At 37.8% G+C, this 26,742-nt stretch overlaps 1 protein-coding gene across 4 annotated transcripts; it reads left to right on the top strand.

Moving 5' to 3' along the window:
- The first annotated feature begins 223 nt into the window (after window positions 1-223).
- LOC18438947 (uncharacterized) lies at window positions 224-26,408 on the top strand. Of its 4 annotated transcripts, none has more exons than XM_088847949.1 (7): window positions 224-544; window positions 667-722; window positions 14,463-14,763; window positions 20,110-20,268; window positions 25,113-25,408; window positions 25,956-26,093; window positions 26,251-26,408. In XM_088847949.1, exons 3-7 carry the CDS (start codon window positions 14,664-14,666, stop codon window positions 26,257-26,259), a joined length of 702 nt encoding a protein of 233 aa, XP_088704075.1. In that variant the 5' UTR covers window positions 224-544; window positions 667-722; window positions 14,463-14,663; the 3' UTR covers window positions 26,260-26,408. The 4 variants fall into 4 exon arrangements, with proteins under 4 accessions (XP_088704075.1, XP_088704074.1, XP_006849184.1 ...); XM_088847948.1 differs by having other exon boundaries at window positions 25,956-26,193; window positions 26,306-26,408; XM_006849121.4 differs by lacking the exon at window positions 667-722.
- Window positions 26,409-26,742: the final 334 nt, after the last annotated feature.

The following is a 26,742-nucleotide window of genomic DNA, read 5'->3' as shown; positions in this document are numbered from 1 at the left end:
TATTTTGGGCGGCGAGACTTTTGTTAACGGTGGTCGCGACAGACTACCAAATCTTTTCCCTTCAAAATTGTGTGACCGACATCCGTGAGGTACTCTGAGGGCATTTGCCTCAATTTCTGGATAAAAAAGAGGGTATTCTCGTAATCTTATTCCCCCGGGTGTTCGAAGCGACGAGAAAGTCCGTGCTGCTCCAATTAATCGCCTCCACAATTTCCCTAACCTCGACCATCGCTGGATACTTCGCCGGGAACACGCCGGGAAAGGTTTCATTGTCAGGGAAACCTCCATAATCCTCGACGGAAAGTTGATATCTCGTTTAAAATCGCCAGAATCTTCGCCAGAAAACGCCATGGGAGTTTCAGACGCTCGGTTTCTTCAGGACCTGGTCCTTTACGCTGCGAGCGCTGCCCTAAGTTGCCTTGTTCTCGTTGCAGGTCTTCGACACCTCGACCCTAACAAGGCGGCTGGCAAGAAAGCTCTGGAACAAAAGAAGGAGATAGCTAAGAGGCTTGGTCGCCCATTAATTCAAACCAGTCCGTATGAGGTAATTTCTCCAAGCCATATTTGAGATTGCTTGTTTGTTTCTCTCTATTTCTCTCTCTAAATTAGCGACAGTAGGATTTTATTGGGCCATTTATGAGACTGATTCTTCATTTATCTTTGTAGGTTTGTGAATCCATGTCTCTAATTGTGTGGTAGTCGCGTTTCACTTGAAGGCATTTGTGAGCTCGCGTCATTTGTTGCTCTATCTAATTCAGTAATAGTGTAGCTTTTTATTATTCTTAATTAAGCTATTTCTGAGATTGATTCTGCAATTCTCCTCCCCTCAAATTCAGAGACACCGGACTCTTTCTTTGCCTTCTTTTGGAAACTTCGGTTATTTGGTGTTAATTTGGGAGCTGATACACTAATGATGGAGAGAAATAGATGGGGTTACCCATTCTTCATTTTCTTTTCCATTTATGTTGATGGTTAACGGTTTTCATGCTCTATGTAATCCTAGCTTTTAATCAACGCTTATGCAAATGTGCAAAAGTGAGATAATGTTGAGCTTTTGTATTAAATGGGATATTGGGTGGCATCTTTTTGACATCTATGGCAAGATTAGGGACAGTAGGGTTTATGATAGCATCTAGGATTAGGGTTTTGATCATCTGGAGCATTTAAGATCAGATAATTTGCTTTTTGATGTTTTCAGAGGCCGACGTGAGAAAACCAAAGGGTTTTTGAAGGGTTTTTGACGGTACTAATGGCTGTGATTTAATTATCCAGGATATTAAAGTTGTTCTACTTGGTCCTTGGGTACAAGCCATGCTTGTTGGGTGTTGGTTGATGTTGCATATGGCTGTATCTTATAAACTATTTTCAGTAATTTACTAGTGTCTGTGGATTGTAAACTCTTTGGTACTCTTTTTTTCCCCTTCAATTCAGTATAAACTGAGGAGAAGAGCTCAAAGTCTCGATGGAGGATTAGACTGGTGAGTGATATGTATAAACCTTAAAATGCTTCACTTGAATGATGGTGACATGTCTTGCTGATGTTGATTCAACTGAGTTTGATATAGAGCATAGAATTATCATGTATTTCTATTCTCAAAAGTGATAGTATATTTTTTTTTGATAACTGTTAACTGTTGTATTGATATGAAGAAAGAGATACAAGGTTATACCAGGAGAATCTAAGTGAGACTCCTGGTAAAAAAGATTTGGTCAAAGGACCGTAAACAAAATGGGGTTATAGAATTGTCTCCTTACATCGTATATGGCATATGTAAAAGAGACATACAAAAGGGAGAGAAAGACAAAGCAAAAATCTGGCAAAGGGGGAAAGCCAGTTGTGGGGGCCGAAGATTAGGAGAACCCAAGCAGAAAGCAACCAAGAAAGATGCACGAGGCTAAGCATCTTCATGGGCTGAGGCTCCATCCTTGGCTAGCAGATAGGCGAACCCGTTCAATGTCCTCGAGATATGAGTCCATGATACTGTCATCTCCCTGCATAGGTAGTTAATCTCATAAAAAATGAAGAAAAGATGCCAGGGTGGGGGCATAGTCCTAGAAGCCCAAGAGATAATGTTTTTTGCATCACCATCGTGATATTATATTTCGATGTTAGAAGGGTTTATGTTAAAATAGGTTTTCACTAATCCACTTATAAGAGAAATAAATTGAATATTCTATAGTTCTTGTTATGGTTGAGACAGTTCCATTTCTATAGTTCTAGGTGTGGCGGAGACCATCCAATTCTATTGTTCTTGTCATGGCTGAGACTATCCTTATGTGTATTCACTTAGAAGTGAAAGTAGTTTCTCGCTGCCATTTCCCTGCTGTTCTGTTATGATAAATTCTACTGCGTCTTAACTCTTAAGATTAGATTGATGTTGAAGCTCTATACTTTCAGTGGGGTGTTTAGGTCAGTGTGGGCAAGGTTCTGGTCTAGCCTTTGGGTTTGGGTTTTTGGGATTCTTTGGGTCAGTGTTTAAAAACACGGCTTGGGCCATGTAATCGGTCCCTTGCATGAGTTGAGTTACTTGGGTGACTTGGCCAAGTCACGCCCAAGCCAAGCCAAGGGCCAAAAGAGCCCCCCCAAAAAAGGGGAAAATGCCAAAAAGATCCCCAAAATTTTTAAAAAAATCTAAAAAGATTATACAAAAAAAAAAGTATATAAACCATGAAAAATGGAAAAGTGGATGTTAATGGCTTGACAAATAATCGAAAAAATTCATAAAATTTGGAGAAGTAAAAAGTAGAAATTAGAAAAATAGGAAAAAAAAGGAAATTAGAGGTATACAGTTTATACACAATACTAATTATAAATAAATTATAACTGATTTACTATCAAATACATGAATTTAAATTGGGAAAATGAAATTTACCGTAAATTTTGAGGCTGATCTTCCATACTTCGTGCTCAGAGCAAATTGATGCCTTCAATCTTTAAATCTTCCTCATACCTCTCACATCAACCCCAACCTCCCGAAGCAAAAAAAAAAAAGAAAAAAAGAAAAACCAATTTTAGGTATTGCATCTTGATCTAGGAGACGTGAGCCTATGAAAACTCAGATGAATAGTAAATCCGAATTTTTAATCTTTCAAAATCCTTTTTTATTTTATTTTATTTAGTTAGAAAAGCCTAGGGTTGGATCAATTGATTCAAAGCTCTTCAATAGTTTTCCCAAAATGACCTAAAAAAGTTTAAAGTTTTTTATTCACCACCGCCCCCCCCCCCCCCCCCCCCCCCAAAATAAAATTTTTTTATTCACCCCATAAACTTAAAGTTTTTTGGTTGACTTAGAAGGGTATTTTGATCCAAAATGACCTAAAAAATTCACCCAAGGGGGTCACTGCAAAAGAAATAGTAACAAGGTTTATGGTGTGAATAAAAAAGTGTTGCGGGATCATGCATAGGAAATTTGGGCAAGGGGGGTTTACCTTAGTTTCCCAACTCAAAGATTGATTTAATGTGCAGATCAAGCAAAAATCTAGCTAAGTCTCAAATTTGGGCAAAAATGGGGGACTCTAGGGCTTAGAACTGAAGAGAAAAATATTGAAAAGAGGGAGTGGATGCCGCCCCTTGCCCCCCGCCCCCTGCCCCCTTCCCCCGGCACCCCCACTTCCCAAAAAAAAAAAAATAAATAAAAAAACCAATGATTTGTACTTAGAAGTGTGCAATACTTGGATGCAATGTTTTAGAAAATGCTAGGTGGCCAAGGGGGGTACAAGCTGCCCAGTATGGAGTAGAAAGAAAAATGTCTCTATAGTCTTAATAATATAAGTATACTTGTATAACACATATAGATTATAGACTAAATCTATATCAATGGGTGATGCTTAGCTTAGATCAATTTCTTGTAACTTTGAGAAACCTTTCGATCCTATGGAAATCACCAAAAACTAGTTTTTTTTGGGTTTTTCTTTCTAAAATATGCTCTATTGGGGTCTAGGTTTCAAATGAACCTAAAACCCATGATTTTGCCCCTTTTATATTTTAAAAAAAACAAAAAAATGCCTTCAATGAGGGGCATTTCTGCCCCTGGGCGGTGCGCAGGCTTGGGCGATAGGGGCCCGCCTAGGCGGGTTCCCTGGGCGCCCGGACAGCTCGCCTAATTTGGCTGCCTAGGCTTGGGCGATGCGCCCAGGCCTTCTGGACCCCCTAGGTACTGGGTGGTCCACTTTTTAAGTGCTTGGATGTGTACTCTACCCATTTGTACGACTAATGTACAAACTCAGGCGAGACTACAAGGTACCCAAGGGTACCCTGTTATGGCCTCAGCAGCTGAGTGACTTGCTCGAGGTTGAGTCAACTCAAGAGTCTTAGGACACTTATTGTGATTAATTGGTTTAGCTATCGAAGAGTGGCAAGTTGTGCAAATTGATTTGAAAGGAGGGGATGGAAGAAGGTGGTTTGTGATCCTAGCTTTAGGAGGGATATGAGGGAAGAAGATCTTATAGATTTGGTCAATTGATTGGGGATGCCATAGGATATATTCATCTTGAATAGAGTTTTAATGGGTTTGCATGGAGTCGTAGACCTTAGATTCCTAGCATGCTTTCTTTGTTAATTTAGTGTTACGTAGACACTTGGTTTTCTCTTAGAGACACTTGGTTTTCTCTTAGAGTCACTTAGGCAAGGTCAAAATAGGCAGACACTCCTTTGGCACTTCAATTGCATATGTTGACCATATATTATTTTCTAGTATGTGTTTGACACTTCCCATGGAAGTGTCGACTTCAATGATATGCCTTGTCTCTTTAATTATTGTATTAGAAAATATGAAGACAACTATCCCCATTGGAATTTGAACGCATGACCTCTTGAAAGAGTGTAATTCACTATACCAAGTGGACCTTCTAAGTTTAGTGATACTATGACGAAGATTAATGTGTTTTTTCGAATAGATTCACTCAACATGTATCTCTGAATGTGTGCGTGTGCGTGTGCATGCGTTCGTGCGTGGTTTCAACAAGACAAAATGAATAATTATTGATAAATAATGCCACCCCCCATTTCAACTTGAACCAAGGGTTTTTTGGATGAATGAAGGCCACTCTGCCAACTAGAGGTTGTGATGATGGTGAATTAAAAGTAAATATTTTATCTATATGTTATAATACAAAAAAAATGAAGCAATGTAGGAAAAAACGGTGTCATTCATGGGGTTCGAACCCGTGACTTTGTGTTTCTTTAAATTTATGAGGGCTCTACTGCCTAAGGCACTCGATTTTGACATTATGAATGTGGAAAATTCATTATATAGCATAAAACTTAGGGGGCAATGTATTGTACAGATTTTTCAGGACGTACTGGCTTTTTTTCCCTCATGCATTAGAAACTTTGACACTTACTCGAAGCCAACACAAGTTAATGACCCAGAAAATGTGGAGCCCAACTGTTGAGAGTGGTAACTATTGGATGTTGATTGCTAAGGACAAATTCCTTATGGGAGACAACTTGAAGCATTGGGTCCTTAAACTTCCATGTGATATTTGAGAAGTTGGAGTACATGGGTAACATCTTTTCGTTCATTGCAATTTTGTGTGATGATATGGGGTTTCTCATTTGTGATTTTGGCATCGCATGGGTGATTTGTTGGACCACAATCGGTTTCCACAATTGGGTTGCTGAGCTCGTGGATGGTGGCCCTTTTCCGGATGATAGCAGATACCTTGATCTAATAGCATTACTTGGGGGTGAAATGTAAGACTGGAATAACTGAATAGTAGAATCTCCAGAGGTTAGAAGCTGTGAGGGCATTAATTGTAGAACACACTAAGCCTAATATGTTGGGCTTTTGCCAAGGAGGAGTAGGGGAATAAGGACAAGAATCTTTGAAAGAGCAAGGGAACATTATGAGTGGTGGTTCATGCTTCTAGATGATCAAAGAGATTCTTCTTACAATGTCCTCAAGCCTAACATTGATTTTTTTATTGTTTCTCTTTAACTTTGTTTTATTTTTGTGCATCCTTTGTGCGGCTTGAGTTGGATTGGCTATTTCCAGGTATGTTACATTTTAGCATGCTTGTGTGGAGGTTATTGGTTGACACTTTTGCTCGAGATGGGATATAAATGAGAAGCTTGAATGTATTGAAGTTCCTAATTTTGCAATGGATTAGCTGATTGTGCTTTATGAAATACGGGCACCTTGGTGCAGTCAATAAATATAAAAAATTTCTAAAAAATCTCAAAAAATGTGTTAATACATGAAAAAGAAAATGTGGAGGTGATTTATGTGATGGTTGTTAATTTATTCAATATCGGTTGTTAGAGATTATGTATCCACTATACCCTGATAGATTGTAGAAGACATTAGAAAGTAGCAACTAGAAACTAACTTTATAGAGGACAATAGAACTTAGAAGACATCGTATTACCGTTATTCATAAACATTCAAAAACCATAATCACAAAAACGCAACTACAAACTTTAAAGTTGCAAACTAAAAGTCTATGAAGAGTTTAAGAATCGAGTCAAGACAACTCATCATCGGTTCTCAAGTCTCAAGTCTCAATCTTAAATCTTAATAAGACAAGTTATCTAGAGAGTCTCCATGTGCATCTCTAGCATCTGAGTGCTAAGAATCATCATCATCATCTATATCATCCTCAGCGGCCTCCACATATTCTTCTTCTTCCTCGACCTCCTCCTCCTCCTAGACCTCTGGAATTGCTATGTGACTAGACCCAACTTTTCTCTCTTGTGATCTAGTGTTAGGTGCCGTACTTCTTCATTAACCCCTGTGGCTTGCTTGACATCATACAAGTAAGATTCTCAACCCCTCAAATACACACTCTGCTCTTGGATCCATGGTCCACTCACTTGTGCCCTTACCATTAGGTTCATACAATCAAATTGGGTTGTGATCCATGCGCTTTTGATACCTCTACCTAGGCCACTCTTTATATCGCACATAAACCAAATAATTGAACTTCTATTGCTCTACTTTTTTTTTTGGGTATGGTGCTATGGTTCAAAACAAGGAAACAAGCAAAAGTAACATGTTATTTTCTTGTTTCTATGTTTTACTCTTCTCAGATTTTAGAAAATTGAAAATTGAAATCCAAGAAATAAGGATTAAGGACTTACATGCTCAATTGCACTCCGATTGCATTCGCAACCAGGTGAACTGCATGTGAAACTCAACACTCGAATGGTGAGGCTTTGTAGATTTGGTGCCTCACTATTCTGGGGGATAGATTTGGTGTCTCACTATTCGGGGCATTCGCAACTCGAAAATCCTGGGGGATAGATGAAGACGTGGTGAGAAATGAGTCAAAGAATGAAAACTGAACAGAAGGTTCAATTTGGCACGGTTTCATCGGGAAGAAGCAATTCCAACATATTTCATTGCCACCTCCGAAGCCTTTCCGATTCCATATGATGCCCACCGTGCAGTTGCATAACAATTTATCTATTTAGATAAATATTTAATTATGAGTGCGGTTTGTATAAAGCCTAGGCTCTAAACAATCAAATTAGAGCCTACCTTCAAATGGTGTCCAGAAATGTGGTTTCCATATTGGAAATCTTTGTGATAGGCTTAAAATATATTTTCATCTTTATTTATAAAGTTTAAAGCTTCAAAAATAGTGTAGATTGACAGATCTTTGAAAACATGAAAATCTTGAAAATTGATGGTAAAAAAATGCGTTACAAAATGCACTATTTCCAAAACTTGAAATCCATTTTTTTCTAATGTCCATGCTTCTGGATGCCAAGATGATCAATTTAAGGATATTTGGGCATCAAAACAACCTCCTCTAGTGAAATTTTTGAGGTAGGCTCTAATTAGATTGTTTAGAGCCTCGACTCTATTTAAACTTTTCCCTTTAATTATTCATATAAATGGGAACTATACAAGTGAAGAACTGTAAAGCAAACAAAATAGAAAGGCACTTTTCACTTTTCGTCTTTTTCTGGTTTCTGTAGTGTCCTTATTTCGAGTAGCAATTTCTCTTCCAGAGTTTCGTAATGCTAACTTGAACTTGATCAATTGATGGTTTTGGATCTCATATTGGATATCTCGGCCAGGTTCCAACCTCTCAAGCACATCTAAGAACCCACAATTTATTATACGATCAGACTCAATGGCTGGGTGGTGCTTCCAGTAAAGAGATGGATGAAAGTAACCGGCTGAATGGAGGTGCCTGTGAAGCGGGTTATTCATCTCCTATCAATAATTTCAAGTATAGCCTTGCATTTCTTTTCATCATCCTCTAGATTATTTTTTAACTCATCTCTTGCCCTAGTCATTGCCTCATGTATGTAGCCCATGACAGGCTTCGCTTCACCTTCAACCAACGCAGTCCGCACGGTGTGGAAGAGCTCAGCTTTGCTGAGCTTTTCGGTTTGTTCCTGCTATCTATTCTATCTATATAGTGTGGTTGGCCTTCTTACCAGTCTGCCTCCTCCTTTTCTCCCATTTCGATGCTTTGACCACTTTTACTCCACTACTCTGAAGCAAACATGGTCCTCAAAGCATTTCTTTGCTTGCATAAGCTTCGAAGAGTGAGAAATGATGTGAAAAATCTAGTGACTTCCGGTCTCACTATATTTCTCTTCATTGTAAAACTCCTCATCATGCAATGGACTATGGTGTGATTATAAATAAATCCAATAACAAACAGCTTTTAAAATCATCCCACTAAATATAAATGTTGTGCTCATTTCCTTAAGCATGATATTAACACAATGAGCTGCACAAGGAGTCCAAAACATATGCCTCATCTTCAAAGTCAAAAGAGACCCAACTGTAGCGTAATTGGCACCATTGACAGTGACAATTTGTACCATATGTTGTTATCCAACAAATTCTACAACCTGATCTATCAAGTCACATAAGTACGTCGCATCATGTGACTTGTTTGATGCATCAATAGACTTAACAAAAAAAGTACCCGTTGGGCAATTAACTAAAAAATTAGTAAATGCCCTTGACTTCCCATCAGACCATCCATCACACATAATAGTTTGCCCTATACTTCTCCCACCCTTCTCTTTGAGAAATCCAAATTTGATGAACATCAGCCATAACATCCTTTAAAAGGGGCTCCCTAATCTCATGTAATGTAGGAGGATTAAGTCCTAAGCCAAATTGCCGAATTGCTTGGACCATGCATGCAAAACTATCAAGGGTTATGGTATTAAAAGGAATGCCAGCCATATCAAACCACTTTGCAATGTATTGACATACCTTCTTTCTCTCTTCTTTCTTGTATCGATTTTCAATTGTGGATTGTTTTATTTTTTTTATCCTCAACCACAATTTTGAGGTCAGGGGTGCAAAATGTATCCATTGTTCCCTTAGAGTGAGGGTTTTTTTTTTTTCCCCAACATTACCATGAATATTTGTAACCTTCTCCCTTGGAGTACCTTTTTTCCTCATACCAATTTCTGATATATCCTCATCCTCGTCATCATCATCAAATAATTGGATTTCATCCATTAATTATTTTCATTTTATTTTCTTATGTTCTTTTTGTTTTGCAAGCTGTCCATGTATTCTCTAATCTCCTTTTTAATTTCTTCGGTCGCTTGTGGGTATGTTCTATCATTCCCAAAAATACCGGCTAAGTGTTATTTTTGTCGAAAAATACCCCACATATAAGTATTTTCACAAAGAGTACAAATAACACAATTTTAGTGTTTTGGACTTTTGAGTTTTGCTTATATCCAAGCTTGATCCTTGTTACTAGAAGATTGTGAAGAACACATTGCCCCAAAAAAAAATTATTATTGTAAACTTATCGATTAATTGAAGAAAATATCGATATCTTTTCGGCCCTTGAAACCCCTCGATCTGTTGTCAAATCTCTGCTCATCATTGTCAAAGCCTTTTCCCCAACTAATTGTGGTCGGTTGTCAAATCTTCGCTCAAACTTCCTCAAATCAACACCCAAACTAATCCCAATCAACAAGCAAAGATCCACCAAGATGACATTGAAAGATTTTGGACCAAAAACATTTCCGCCACTTTTTTTGATCAATTAGATGAAAAGAGAAGGCACGAACGTGGCTGGTTTTGCTGTTTTGGGGGGTTTAATACCCCCCAAACCCTTTCCTCCCCTTTTGCGGACAAATGACCAAAATACCCCTTTTCAAGGAGTTCATTTTGTCTTGCAGTGGGGTGCATTTCCGATGTCATGCGTTATGTGGCCGCATATGCAGTGGGATGTTGCAGATATGCAGGCACATCCCATCAAAGCGTGTATGCACTGTTTTGTGATGCGGTTGCTAACGCATCTTGCATGATGCGATTGCTTATGTGGTGATGCGGCAGCATTTTAATAGGTGTGGGGTATAGGTGCCAATGTTTTAAAATGCAGGATGCGGCCAAAATCGTTGGGGAGGGGGGGGGGGGGGGGGGGGGGGCGATGCATCTCGATGCGGTCCGGATGTGGGTGCATCACCGCAATGTGGTCAATAAATATAAAAAAATTCTAAAAAAATCTAAAAAATAGGTTAATGCATAGAAAAATATGGAGTTGATATATGTGATAATAGGTATTTAGGCTATTCATTAACTCCAAAGTTTCAGTTGTCGGAGATTCTGTATCCACTATCCCCCGATAGAAACTAGAAACTTGAAACTAGCTTCATAAAACATTCAACAATCATCTACCATAAGCACAAATCTGCAACCACAAACTTTAAAGTTACAAAACACTACAAACTAAAAGTCCATGAAGATTAAAGAGTTTAAAAGTCAAGCTCAAGAAGACTCAATACAATCATCATCATTTCTCAAGTCTTGTAAGTGAGATTCTAAATTTCAATTATCATCATGAAAATTCTAAATTTACAATCATCATCATTTCCACCCAAAATTCTAAATTTACAATCATCATCATTTCCACCCAATTTTTTTTTTTTTTATTCAATCGATTCAATAAAAGCCACAGATGTGGCTGAAAAATGATGTTTGCAGGGTTTAATACCCCCCATTTTTGAAGGTCAAAATGACCTTATTACCCTGCCCAAGGGGTTCAGTTTCTAAAAAATTGGTGGAGAAGATTTGAGTTGCTACACAGAGAGAGAGAGAGAGAGAGAGAGAGAGAGAGAGAGATGCCTTGTAAGACCTACCAAAAATTTTCTGAACTGCCCTATTTTAATTTCTCACATTCTAGGTCGCCTACACCATGCCCCTCTCCTAACAAGGTGTATTTCTTATTTAACGCACGTGTGATAGCCTTCTCTGAGGCTTAGTATATGTGCAATAGATTATTATTGCTATTAATGCTGTTGCTGTTGTTGTCTTTTTTATTTTTGTTGTTGTTGGGGGGTGGGGGGGAGGATAGCTAGTGGGTTGAGTAAGTGGAAAGGCGGTTAGGTACTCAAATGGTATTTAGTGGTACTAACCACGCTTTCTAGTTGTAAACTTAAAATCTTCTAGTAGTGCTAGAAACATCTTTTGTGCATGTGTTTGGAGATGTTTCTGAAGAGTTCATACTGGTACATGGCATTAGTACTGGTATAATGCGATGAAAATAGCTTCTAGGTATTTATAGTAATTTCTATTAGTTCTTTCAGTAACAAAATTTCAGGATATTATTGAAAGTAAATGAGATGCTTTTCTTCTGCAGTGAAATGTTCATAACGAGGATATCTCAGAGTTGATGTGGCTGTATTTTGTAGTCCTAGTGTGGCTTGAAATATTTGCACTATGCATAACTACTAATCTTAATTGCCTTCGAAGGCCTTATTTTTTGCTTCTATTCTTTTTAAAGTATGAGAAATGAGAAAAAAAACCTTAATTGCAAGTTTTGGACTGCTGCCCTAGGAGTATTCATGTTACAACAGTTCTTTTCTTTCTTTGGATAACTCTGTTTTTGCACATGCAGTGTTTCTTATTCTAGCGGGTTTCAAAATGGGACAGGGACATTTAACTGTTTTAAGTAGTAGAAGTAATACATATATTTTGAGAAGGCTACCCAATGTTCGGGGGTTATATAAAGAAAAAAACAAATGGGAATTTGCATTATCCCTTACAAAGAAATTCTAGTCTATCACATCCCAAAAAATGGCAGCCAGTGGAGTGGCTGCTGTACAAAATCTAGTATAAAGGCAAGAGAGATTGAAGGGGCTACTAAGAAGGAAAAAAGTAAAAGGGAAATCGAGTATGTAGAACGGTGCGAGAGAGAAAGGAGAGGTGAAGGAGAGAGGGAGAATAGAAGTAGGAGAGAAATGGAAGGGGGTAGAGAGAGTCTGACAGGGATGTACATGTTGCAAAAGCGTTCCACACAAACATGTTAAAAGAATTGTAAAAATCCCATTTAATGATCCATATAAATGCTGCTTGCTGTCTTTGCAGTTTCGATTTTTCTTGTGAAGCACAGATGTACATTTGAAATTAATTATGAATATGTCTTTTGAATTTATCAGATAGTCAAATACTCATCATAATCATTATCATCCAAGGCTTATCCCTATTATTTGGGGTTGGCTGCATGAATCATGTTCCTCCATTCTTCTCTATCAAGGGCTAATCCTTTAGTAAGGCCAAAAGTCATCATATCTTTTCTCACTACTTCTATCCATGTCCTTTTGGGCTTTCCCCTTGTCTTTTTAAAGCCTTCCACTTGAACCAAATTGCACCCCCTAACCGGTGGTATATTAGGTGTACGTTGTGCATGGCCAGTTACCTAAGTTACTTTCTCCCATCTTATCGCCTACTAAAGCCACACCTAAGTTCCCTCCTATGCATTCATTCCGAATTCTATTTGTTCTTGTCTTGCCACTCATCCATCTCAACGTCCTCATCTCAGCTACGCTCATCCTATGGATATGTTGTTTTGACCGTCTAACATTCCATCCCATAGAGCATGTTTGGTCTTACAATCGTCCCATAGAGCTTCTCCTTTTAAATGGTATGTGGCAATCACATAAAACTCTGGATGCACATCTCCACTTTTGCTCACGCAGCTCTAATTCTATGCACGACATCTTCCTCCATCTCCCAATTCTCCTGGATTATTAACCCTAGATGTTAGAAACAATCTCTTTTAGATATTTTTTGACCATCAATCTTAACTACGTCGTCTCTACTCTTATTACTAAACTTGCATTCCATATATTTTGTCTTAGTCTGGCTAATTTTAAAACTTGTAGATTCTAGAGCATCCCTCCAACATTCTAACTTTGCGCTGACCTTGCCTCTAGTCTCATCAATCAAAACTATGTTATCCGCGAACTACTTATACCACGGTACCTCATGTTGTAGGTGCCTGGTTAACTCGTCCATACTGTCCAATATTCCCTCAAAAAAATAAAAAAAATCGATTAGACAATTCAAATCTTTTTTAAGTGAATGTTCCCGTGGTGCTCGTGCTTAATTCTGGGGTTGTCTTTTTCAATAATTTCTGGTCAATGTCCAATACCTATTTTATATGGTTCTATTGTTTGGATATTGAGGTTTATTTTGACCTTTCATATGTTGTGTAATCCGTATATTGTGAAATTGGTTAGTTCACAAACTTTGTCGGGTTAGAATATCCTTTAGTGGTTTCTATGTTTGCGTTGTGTGCGCAAGGTCTCCTATTGTTAGAGTTCCTTGTAATTCTTCATGTGAGATATCTCTGGTACTTTTTGGTAATACTCGTGGTTCATTAAAACCCATCGGTGGCCCCTAGACTACCTTGGCCTTTGATGGACCCAAGGGTATAAATGGTCCTCACATCATGACTCACTGAGGGTATGACCCTTATTAGAGTAGAATGGTGGGCAAGGATTTGTGTAGCCGACCCCAATTAGTTGGAAAAAATGCTTTGACGATGATGGTGATAACATCATGGGCATTTTGTTCTTTTAGGGGTGGAAAGGGGTTGGGGGAACTACCAACAATCCATTTAAATTTTAGTGCACTTTTTGGGTGTAAAACATCAAATCTAAAGTCCAATACAATACAATTTTTTTTGGAATTGAGGTAGAAGTAATTCGAGACCAAATGTTCCAGTTTCAGAACTTTAGGGGAGAGTAAACCAGTGGGTTTGAGATGTGCAGAGGCACTATCTTGCATTCCCAAACATCAGGAGTTTGGGATTACGCAGAAATACAAGGTCACTTGCAACCTTTAAGCTTAACTAGCATAGCTCTCATAACAATACCATCAACGTCCCATCTTAGCACTAATGTAGCATAAATGTGTGACATATGAATGTACAAATAATATTACTACATAAATTATCAAGAAATAGATGAAAATATTTTGTTTTCATTCATTTTATTGTCATTTTTTCTGGCTGCTTTGAACTCACTGCCTGTTCCCGCTTGGTTATCCTTGACCACTGACCTTTTTAGTACATGGAATGTGTGTAGATATTTATGGTAGGCATTTCTATATGAATTTTGTGATAATGTGGTACTTCTCTACTTATTAAACCATTTTCCTTGTGTTTCCTAAATGCTGCATAAAGATCGACCTAGTGATTCTACACTTGTTTCTGATACCATTTCTTCGATAATCTTACAGGATGTGATAGCCTGTGATGTTATCAATCCCGATCACATTGATGTAGAGTTTGACTCGATTGGAGGTCTCGAGCATATTAAGCAAGCGCTATATGAACTAGTGATTCTTCCCCTACGGAGGCCTGAACTGTTTGCCTGTGGAAAGCTTCTTAGTCCACAGAAGGGAGTCCTGTTATATGGGCCCCCTGGGACTGGAAAAACAATGCTTGCAAAAGCCATAGCAAAAGAGTCCGGGGCTGTTTTTATAAATGTGAGGATATCAAATTTGATGAGCAAATGGTTTGGTGATGCCCAAAAACTTGGTAAGTCCGTTACATTATTTAAATGCTTGTAAGTGGCTTTCTTTTTGGTATATCAGTTACAATAACAGTTTCTTTTGTTTAGATTGGAAAACCGTAACTATAGTTTGGGGATTTGAGAGTCTTTGAGGTTTTTTATGTTATGCTGGGAACATGGCACTCAAATGCATTTAATCTATAGGATACGTTGTGATCTAAATCAGGGATGTTACTTGTGGGAGATCTGTGATGCATGTATTGAGTCAAACCTTTGGACAAGAGAAAAATTAGCCACCCATACCAGAAAGAGTACTCATTAACCTCATATATGTGTGTGTGTGTGTTCTCTTGAACTCACCCTTTTTTTTGTGTGTGTGTGTCTGTGTCTGTGTGGATGGAGGTACTCATTCTTACTCAATTAAAAAAATATATATATCTTTTACAAATTAACTCTCTTAAATTAATTTGTAATTAACTCTTGTATTTGGGCAAAAATGTACGACTTTATGATGTCATGAAAATGTACAGGAATGTCAGCAAATAGTATGAGTGTGGATTTCTACAAAACTTTTAGCAAATTTCCTCCTTAGGAGGCAGTTCTATGAATGAATAGTTTGGTTATGTAGGCCCCTTATTTGGTGAGGAGTCAAACTGGGAGTTAGATTCTCTCCATGAGTGCTATAAAGTGACTTGTAAGGAGTTGCATCCATCGAAGCTTTGGTTGGAAATGTAGTCGAGTCTCTAGGTGCAGGTGGCTGCCAAGGTTTCAAAAAACGGTCTGCCGGGCTCCTAGGCGGCCTGAACAAATAAACCGCACGCCTCGACCTAGGCGGCCTTACACAGGCGGTTGTACCTGGGCTGGTGCCCAACGCTTAGTTTTGGGCGGACGCCCAGGCCAGTAAGGCGTCTCCTCTCTTCTTTTGTAGTAACTTTATTGCACCATCTTGGTTTGGGCATTAGACATTTGGACTATTTTTATTTTGTTATGTGGTTTATACTTTTTTTGCCTTTTTGGACTAATTTGTTGTGTGGTTTATTGGTTTTTTATATTTTGGAAGTCAGTTTGTTGAAGACTTTGAGAGTTGGAGACTTGGATGTTATTATGGTTTATTTTATGGATATGGAATATGGAGAATATTAGAGTTGGAGACCATACAATGGCCTAGTAGACTTTTAAATGTTTTGTATGGATTGAAATTTTGAATAAGTTTATTCTCAACCTGAGATATGTGATATGTTTGTTTATAAAAATGTATGTTGTGAATTTGCGATATTTTCAAATGGAATAAATTACAAAATTTGACACAAATATATGCATATATGAGCATTTGGATAGAAAAGATATTAAAAAATGCCAAGAATTTGCACCACAGAGCACCCGAGGTTTTGGGCGCCCGCTTAGGCGCTGGGTGCCAGGCAGGCTGCTTAGGGGCTGCCTAGCATTTTTGAAACCTTGGTGGCTTCCCTGTTAGCCTAATTCATATCAATATGGGAATTTCCTTTGGTATGGATTGAGAATGGAAAAAGAGATGTAGGTCAAGGTCTAGATCTATTCAGTTTATCATCTGTATAGAGAAGAGAATAAGAGAAGGGTAGAGAGAGAATAGGAATAGAAGAGAAGATATGAGAGCCATTGTGTTAGACTAATCAACTTATATATTTTCGACATGGTACAAATTATACCCCTATTTAAATAATGGACCTGAATGATGACCCTATTAAATAATGTATTTCATTTATGCCACTAGCTAGATATCACACTTTGAACACTCCCCCTCATGCTGGAGCATAGATATCAATCATTCATAGCTTGATAGTAATATCTTGCAACTGCTTTTGTGAATACATCTACCAGTTGATATCTTTATTTCACTCGAGTAACACAATTTATTTTACATAAGTAACACAATTTTTTTTTTTGAGTTCTTGTAATAAATATAATTCTAGTTGGAAATAACAATCGACTTCAATAAGCTTTGTTCTATCATGAGTACAAGAGTTTCAGAAATGTGAATGGTTGCTTCATTATCACAATGAAGAGTCAGTGCCTTGGTGGTTGAACATCAACTCCTAGATCAGCCAATGTAGTTCTAATCCACATAATTTCACAAGTACCATGAGCCAAGAAGTGGCATCGTTTGTCTCTAAGTGCTTGACATCTCAGCAAGTAAAAGCTGAACATTAGAAACTCGTCAGACTGTTGCAACCCTTGCTCGTGCCAGAGTGAAAATGGGAACACATCGCTATGGACTTTGTCTCTGGCTTGCCTAGAATAGGTACTAGGCATGATCGTATTTGGGTCATTGTGGGCCGACTGACTAAAGGTACTCACTTCTTACTGGTCCGCACAACTTATACTTTGAATAGATTGGCCCAGTTTGGCACCCAGCCTAATTCTCATTGGTGTAGATTGCAACATGCATATGACCATGATCGGTAAATAATTATCCTCACCCCAGAAACGAATTGAGATACTTTGGATGCGAGTGAGGTTTTCATTGTTGTTACATGAACTACGCTAACCACATAAGATCTGTTTGGTCGTCGTCTAATTATAAGGTATAAGCTTGCCCACAAACATTTTATATTGACTAGGGTCCTTTCGTAACTGGCCCATCTGTGCATGAAGTCGATGATTTGCTTATGTTGGAGTATGCATTGGTCTAGCTCCTAGCATTCAAGTTTGTTGTAGTAGTCCCAACGCATACTTCATTTGTGAGATAGCTATTTTCTTTGTTGATTTTGCTACTTCAATGCCCAACAAATATCTGAGTGGACCCATGCCTTTTAGGTCGAACAATTTACTTAGGTAGCACTTTGAGATCTTCTATTTCTTTAGCTATCCCCTATCGCTACCATGTGATCAACATACAATGTGTGTTGTAATCTTGCATGGTTTTCCTCATAGACAATGTATGATCCAATGTTTTAAAAAACGGTTCTCCTGGTGCCTAGGTGGCTTGGGCCAAAAATCTGCCCGCCTAGACCCATGTGGCCCTACATGGGCTGATGTACCTGGGCAGGGTGGCGCCCAGGCAGGAGCCCAGGGCGGATGTACCTAGGCGGGCGCCCAAGGACGTAAGGCGTTTCTCGTTTTTTTAAAACTATGGGGCGCCTGAGGTTCTGGGCGCCCGCCTAGGCGTTGGGAGTTGGGCGCCAGACAGGCCGCCTAGCGTTTTTTGAAACCTTGGTATGATCAGGTTGACTCCTTTTAAACTGAATCTTCAACAAGGCTTCAACAAATTTTTCAATCCATGCTTTGAGCGATGTTTTAGTCAATATATTGCCTTTTTTTAATTTGCACATCTTTCCTGTCTCTCCCTAAATATGAAAACCTGGAGGGATGGTCATATAGACTTCTTAATGAAGATCCCCATTTAAGAATACATTTTTTTATGTCTAGCAAATGTAGAGAGCAAGATTTTTTAGCAATTAAGGGGAGAATAATGCCGACCACATTTAGCTTGGCTAGAGGTATCTTTTGTAGTATATGCCATGAATCTATATAAAAACTTTGGCAACCAATCTCTCTTTGTACCTTTTGATAGGGCCATCTGCTTTGTATTTCAATGTCAGCTTCCATTGTACCACATTTTTTTCCTCAACGAAGTTTGTTGGGTTCCCAAGTGTATACATTCATACGTACATACATATGTCTACATATGTATATGTATATTAGAGCCTGCATGTTCTCACACATCACAACCTTTGAATGAGGTTGTAATATTGTCTATGTGGTATGGGATGGAATGCGGACATTAAACAAGGATGATAAGAAAGCTTGATAAGACAGTGACATTGAAATATATGAAACAAAGTTGCTACAAGAGTGTTCAGGACGATTATCTCTGTGTTAGGAAATAGGATGGTCAAAGGTCGAAATAGGTGTTACGGTGGGAATTTTCTGGAGAACGGATAGGATAGGAAGAATCACTAGAGTCAAGGTTAGTACCTGGTTTTTGAATTGGCATTTGGGAACTGGTCGTTTTGGACATTAGGTTCTATTAAATTCCTTCTCCAAACATACATCTTCAAATCCTTCTACCAGGATACATTCGAGGCATTCCCATCTTCAATTTGGAAATTTCATAAATGAATGGTTAGTCAAGGGTGCTGAAATTGCTCTCTTCATGTCCTATTTCCTATTATTCTCCCCTTGAAGAGAGGATTAGCAGCAAGTTTGTCTCTCTTAGGACAGAAACGTGAACAAAACATGCACAACCAAAATTTGAGGTATGGGAAACATTGGAGTGTCTTGGAAAGGAGTCTGGATATGATAATTGCTCACATGAACCCTTGATGGCATACTGTTTATGAAGAAGGCAGTAGTAAGGATAGCTTTAGACCATACAATTTTTGGAACTTTCATCCCCTAGCAAGAGGGATCGTGTAGCTTGCAATGAATGTCGATTTTTCATCTTAGCAATTCTGCTAAGGGGTAGTAGGAACTTGTTGTTTGGCACTCGATCTCTTTATCCGTCCGATGATCTCTAAGATGATGAGAACAATATTCACTTTAATTTTTATAAGAAACCACTTTAATATTCCCACTTGATAGACAAATTTTAGATGGGGCTGTTTCCGCCCATGAAGCTATTCACTCTAGGTATTTCTCTGGGACCCAGGGTTAGTCATCAAATTAGACCGGGAAAAAGGATTATGATAGAGTAAATTGGGTTTTTTTACATGAGCTTCAGTCTCTCATGGGTCTTGGATCAGAGCTTACATTTCTAATCATTATCTCTCTATCGTCATCAACGGCTCCCCTATAGGTGTTTTTCCTACTTCCAAAGGTCTCAGACAGGGGGACCCTTTATCTCTTTTCCTTTTCTCTATCTATGGTGAGTTCTTCCCTAAATCTGTCGCTAGACTTTCGATAAGAGTTTGTTGCGAGGTCTCAAAACATCCATTTCTGGCCCGACAATGTCTCATCTTCTTTACACAGACAACACTTCGACTTTCTGCGATGCTGATCCATCTCAACTTGATAACCTTTGGTTTTTCTTGAGATGTTTTGAACTCACTTCTGGGATGTGTCAATTTATCTAAAACTAAATAGTTCAGGATAAAGCTCGGATGATGGTGATGATGATGATGACACTTAGATGAACTTTTAAATCTTTTCCTTGTTTTTGATCTTGGCTTGTCTATGAGAATCTTGGCTTGTCTGTGAGAATATATGTCTTAAAAATTTTCTGTTGCCCAATGCAAAGTTAATTGTAGTTCTAGGTTTCAAAGTGGTGGGAGAGTGCAATTAAGCATTTATTTGGTTTCTATTTCTTTGGCTTGGCATAATTTAGTTTGATGTCTTGGATATGACAGAATGATGCACTAGTTCTTATTTTTTGTTTTTTTCCTTAACATTTACAGTGGCTGCTGTATTCAGTTTGGCTCATAAGCTCCAGCCAGCTATTATTTTTATTGATGAGGTTGACAGTTTTCTGGGACAGCGGCGCACTACAGACCATGAAGCAATGACTAACATGAAAACAGAGTTTATGGCTTTGTGGGATGGCTTTACTACGGATCGTAAGTATTATGACCACATGTTTTTTCCCATTCTTGATCATCAAAAATTCTCTGACAATGTTGACGCTCTTAAAACCATTTTTCGTGTAATCGTTTGTCTTCTTCTTGTTTTTTAGGGCACTACAGATTCTTGCTAGTGTTATTCTGACTAGCAGTTTAGTTTATGAAATGTGTTATTTCTCATTATTTGCTCACGTTTGTCCTTGGAATATGTGTGTGTTTGTGTTATGCTACAAAATTTCAGTGTATGAGCACTCTACTGTAGGAACGCGATTGTACTAAGTTTGTGGTGTCCACACACAAATTTCAGAAAAATGTACTTTTGTACTGTAATTCTTGAACATTGGAAGCATCGGATTTGAAAGGAATGCTCGCCTCATAAAAGCATGAGCAACAAAAAAAGGCAGCTCTATCTCTCTCTTCCGTCTTCATTCTATTTTCGATAGTGATTTGCTTCTTTGTTTTCTCTCCTGCAACCTCAGGGTCAGGCCAGGGCATAAAACTATCCATATGGCCTCTAACTTGGAGCTTCTTACTCCCAAAACCATAAGCAATTATAATTCCTTTTCCCTTCTCCCTAATAATGGATTGTTCTACCTCTTGACATCTCTCCCCATCCTTATCACTATCATCATCATCATCATAATTGATCCGATGACCTAATCTCTTTTATGGAGGCAACTTTTTCATCTTTTTGCATTTTTACCATGCTAAAAAAATTGGTTATTTTCTTTTTAACAACATCAGGGGACTTTTTACATGCGACAACATCCCCCCTGATACCGAAAGATGTTTCTTGAACTGGTTTATGCCCCCTTTTGTATCCTTCTCACAAAACTTGCATCTTATGAATCTGGGTTGTAGCCATGTTTTCAATTGGGATCACCACTCCTATTAGATCCCGAAGACATCTCAAAATAATACAACTTATACAAGCAATAAAAAAAATCGTAATAAAAAAAATCACTTACTTTGATTGCCCAATCTTCAAACTTCCACTTCAAAGATGCTTCTAAAGATTCAAAATCTTCTAAAAAACCCTCCAATAGATTTGTAAAACATCACAACTCAAATCTAATATCAATGGGTGTGTTTTGGTAAATTTTTTATTACTTTGAGAAAAATCCTTTGATCTTAAAGAAATCACCAAAAACTAGTTTTTTGGTGGTTTTCTCTCTCTAAAATGGGCTCTAATGAGTTTTAGGTTTCAAATGAATCTAAAACCCACATTTTTGGCCCCTTAGTATAAAAAAAATGACACAAAATGCCTCTACCGAGTGGCTTTTACGCCTTTGGTCACCCAGGTCTGGGCGTTAGGCGGGGTGCCTAGTGTTTTCCGCCTTTTTTTTGGCGCTTAGGCGGGTCCGTACCGCCTAGGCGGCCACCCAAGGATTGACCGCCCAGATTGGCCGCCTAGGCCTGGGCGATGCGCCCAGGCCTTTCGGACCGCCTAGGCGGTGGACCGCATTTTTACAATATGTGGTACGGAGGTATAAAGCATCCAGCTTAAAGATGGATGCAAATAGATGGTTCTTCTAAAAACAATTGTAACTAACGGTCAAAATGTTTTCTTAATATATTTATTATTTCTAATTTTCAAATTTTTTCTTCATATTCATGATCTCCATGTTAAAGATTATATATTCTATGAAAATTAAGATCAAATTATATTTAAAAAAATATTTATTGCCAAGCCCACATTTCTACAATATGCGGGCTGGCCGCATAGAAACTGTGTCATCTATATATATATATATATATATATATATATATATATATAGGGTGAGGTTTGTAGAAGGTGTCAACCTTATACTATTGAGGTAAGGTGCACCTCAAAACAATGCTGAAAATGTAGTTTTGGTGCTGCAAAAGCCTTGCGATGATATGAAAATCTATTGTTGCCCCCACGTATGAAATTTTAAGTTCTAGAAATTGTGACAATCAAGTAAATCTATAAACACTTGAAAACCTTGGAAATGGATGGTCCAGATAATGTGATGGAAGATGAACTATTTTTAGGACTAGAAATCACCTTTTTTCATGTCTATGAATCTCGAGGTCGAGATGATCGATTTGAGGGTTTTCCATAATAGCAACAACCTTCTCTATTGGGTTTTCTCGATGTACCTTATTCATATAGTATAAGGTTGAAATGAACAATATTTTTGCCCATAGGCTCAGTGCCGTCTGATTTTTTTGGACGACGTGGATTAAAGATCCTCACCGACTTAGCATGACCGTGGCGGTCCGTCACGGATATAGCAAGTCTGTGATGGGATTGTTTTCATGCAAAAAATATGGGGGGACTGCCATGGCTTCCATAGTTCCTCCGCGGTTTTTAGGCAAAGCAGTCACGGACATAGCATGTCCGTGATGGGGGCGAAACACTGTACAACTTCGCTTATAGGTGTTTTTAAGACTTTTCCTAGGACTGCCATGGCTTCCGTAGGTCCCTGGCGGTTTTTAGGCAAAACAGTCACGGACATAGCATGTCCGTGATGGGGGGCGAAACACTGTAGCACTTTGCCTATAGGTGTTTTTAAGACTTTTCCTATATATATATATATATGGAAAAAGCTGGGAATAGCTCACTAGCTCATATGAACATATGAGCCCAACGGCCCAGATTGAATCTGGGCCGATTTGACGATCACAGATATCTAGTAGTGTTTGAATTTTACTTTTTTTTTCTACAAATCCAAATCACTTGAAATTTTAGGCGTGTGTTTATCAAAAATAGATGAATCTTCGAAAACTATCAAAAAAATATTTTACATGAAATAAAATGACCAAAATACCCCCAAAAAGTTTTCGGGGGTATTTTGGTCTTTTTGTTTTTGCGAATAATTTTTGTTTATATTTTTATTAGGTGCGTCTTGATGAGAAGAACACATACTTAAAATTTCAAGTAATTTGGATATGTAGAAAAAGAACTAAAATTCAAGCACTACCGGACAACCGTGATCATTAGATCAGCCCAGATTCAATCTGGGCTGTTGGGCTCATATGTTCATATGAGCTAGTGAGCTAATCCCATCTTTTTCCTATATATATATATATATATATAGTGTTATGTTAGGATGCTCACACTATGGAGTAATTTATCTTTGTACTCAACAAATTTTGGACACTTCGATATGACATCATCTACATGGGGTGTGATATCACCCACATGGAGAACACTAATGGCATTTAACGCTTCATGTAGGTGATGTCACACCCCATGTAGATGACATCACACCCCTCCTAATGACCAAAAATACCCATACTAAAAACAAACTCAATGTATAAAACAAGGGTATATAAGTGTCCAAATTTGTTGAGTACAATGTTAAATTACTCCATATTGTGAGCACCCTAACATAACCCATATATATATATATATATATATATGAAAACACCGGGGTTAGCCCACTAGCTCATATGAACATATGAGCCCAACGGCCCAGATTGAATCTGGGCCGATCTGACGATCATGGATGTCTGGTAGTGCTTGAAATTTTTTTTTTTGTTTTTCTACAAATCCAAATCACTTGAAATTTTAGGTGAAATTTTAGGTGTGTTCTTCTCATCAAGGCGCACATAATAAAAATATAAAAAAAATTATCCGCGAAAAGTAAAATGACCAAAATACCCCCCAAATCTTTTAGGGGGTATTTTGGTCAATTTATTTCATGTAAAATAATTTTTCATGTAAAATATTTTTTTGATATTTTCGAAGATGCATTTATTTTTGATGAACACACATAAAATTTCAAGTGGTTTGGATTTGTAGAACAAAAAACTAAAATTCAAGCACTACCGGACATCCGTGATCGTCAGATCGGCCTAGATTCAATCTGGGCCGTTGGGCTCATGTGTTCATATGAGCTAGTAGGCTGACCTCAGCTTTTTCCATATATATATATATATATATATATATATATATTCTTTCTTTGATGCTTTGGTTGGACAAAAACATTGTAGTATCGAAGTTAGCATTTTATATAATGAATTCTGATGCATTTCTATCATACTTGTCCACGTCGAAAATAGAAATTAAAGATAGAAGACGAATAATGTTAATGTTCAATGAATATTCTGTCTACTCAGCCAGTGGAGCTCTTGGATAGGTAAATAAGCCATTATCCTGTTTTTGGCTGCAAGATGTTATGGAGTCTAGCTCGATCCATATCTTCCAAATCTAATTTTACTTAATAGAGAAACGAAATTATTGGTTGTCAAACCCATTTGCCTGATGCCTTGGTTTATGAAAGCACTGTTTCAAAATGCAACTATCGCACTGTATGATGGCACTAAATTATACGTTGAAGGAATGGTGATTTTTCTAAACCTATTTGATGTAGTATACGTCCCATATGATTAACAACTTTAGATAGAGAGATGGACTTTGAGTAGTCAATCAAATTCAAATACGAAATGCAATCATGTTCGTCAGATCGGCCCATATTCAATTTGTAATCACTAGTAAATATGGATTTTCATGCCTGCACTAAATTTTAGGTGGGTGCATTCTCCAAATGGGGACTTATCATGTGAGCCATAGCTTTGAAATGGAACAGATTGTTAGTAATTTACCATCTAGCCTTATGATTAAGAATTGATGCAGTGCTATGGGTTGCAAAAAGGCCATTGCACAAAATTCCCTTTAGCACAATAACGTCCTCTTTAATATTTTTCTCATAATGGATGGTTTATTTTATCATGTGATTCTATTTGCACCTATATACCAAAATTTTTGCGGCTTATAGATTTATTATATAGGAATGTCTAATTATTCAAGAACGTTGATGAAAGGTAGATTCATAACAATAAAATGTTGATACAATGTGCTGTTTATTTAGAGAATGCTCGTGTGATGGTTCTTGCTGCCACCAACCGACCATCAGAACTTGATGAGGCAATTTTACGGCGTCTTCCTCAGGCTTTTGAAATAGGAATACCAGATAGGAGTGAGAGAGCCAAGATTCTGAAGGTGATTTTGAAGGGTGAAAGAATTGAAGAGAACATTGATTATGACCATATAGCCAGCATATGTGAAGGTTACACTGGTTCAGATCTGCTTGAGCTCTGCAAGCAAGCAGCTTATTACCCAGTCCGGGATCTGTTGGATGATGAAAACAATGGCAGGAGAGCTCAGGTTAGTCAAAAGTCTACTTTCTAGATTTTTCCTTCTTTCTTGAAGATTTTTAAAGGACAAATTTTATAAGTAACAAATCTTATCCCCAGAAGAAGATTTTATGAGGTAAAATCTAATTTGTTCGAGTGCTTGCATAAATTATACAAAATGCAGCATTATTGTAATTGCATTACTTGAAAGATAGTAAGTTTAATTGCATAGTTTTTGGATTAAAAAATTCTTGAATTTGAGTAAGGGTGCCCCCATTAGTGAAACTTTACAAATAGTCCTAGTGATTGTAATTGCACGATATTTACAGATAACAGTAGCTCCATTATGGATTTTTTTAAAATCACTGAAGTACCATGATATAACAGAGTTCAATTGGAAAACAAGGAGACCTCCTTTAATTTCATAATTATGAAGTGGTTTTTTTTTTTGGGTAGATAAAATTATGGAGTGCTTGGTAACAATGTTCCCTTGAGATACCTATTGAAAGAAAAATTGCAAATTTTCCAATTTAAATCTCAACAAAATCAAATTTAAAAGCTGTAGATTTGTGTTTCAGAATCCGAGACCTCTCAGACAGTCAGACTTGGAAAAAGCACAATCCATATCAAAAACATCAAAGGTAGCAAGAAATGAATACGAGTTCAATCCACAATCGACTGCATGGTCGAGGTCGAGACAACCGGATGACTACCAGGTGGCTATCTCAGAGCTTTCTAAGCTTTTGTCTCGTATTGCCGTCAACTTTCAATCTGAAGACCAGGAATTTTAAGATGTGTTTTCTACAAATATAGAAGGTACTAGTTTTACTTTTGGGAAAATAAGTTTTAACATGTTTATATTGTACTCTTCAGGACCTGTAGTCTTGGTTCTGTAGCAGTTGACTGCTTAAACCATCCCCAATTACAGGCATTCTACAGTAGGGAAATTCACAACGGGAGGAGAGGAAATGATCTTTTCCCTATGTCGTTGCCATTGCTTTTAATGCGTAAATGATTCAATGTTTGCATCATGTCTTTCCCCCCTTTTAGGTCTCAGTAAATTAACTTGTTCTGCACCACTTCTTATTCAGTTTATTAAAGTATGCAATTAATCATTCAGAGGAATAAGTTGTAATAATACTTGTTTAGGACTGCATTTCATCGAAAAACATTAAGAAAGAAAAAAAGGACAAACTCTAGGTTCTCATGTACATATCATCTGTTTGAGTCAGCTTTGCTGCAGAATTGTCTATGGGAAGTAGTTTTGTAGACTCTCCTAGGGTTTTGTTGCTTGCACACATACCCGTATGCATGTATGGTTTTGGGAGATTTTATGAGAAATTGGCAGCATTACTATGAGTTTCG

The sequence above is a fragment of the Amborella trichopoda genome, chromosome 9, assembly GCF_054954075.1.
Source record: "Amborella trichopoda isolate Santa Cruz 75 chromosome 9, AtrichopodaSantaCruz75HAP2 v2.0, whole genome shotgun sequence".
Taxonomy (NCBI): domain Eukaryota; kingdom Viridiplantae; phylum Streptophyta; class Magnoliopsida; order Amborellales; family Amborellaceae; genus Amborella; species Amborella trichopoda.
Note: the sequence above shows the minus strand (reverse complement) of the source record. Positions and strands in the feature narration are given on the sequence as shown.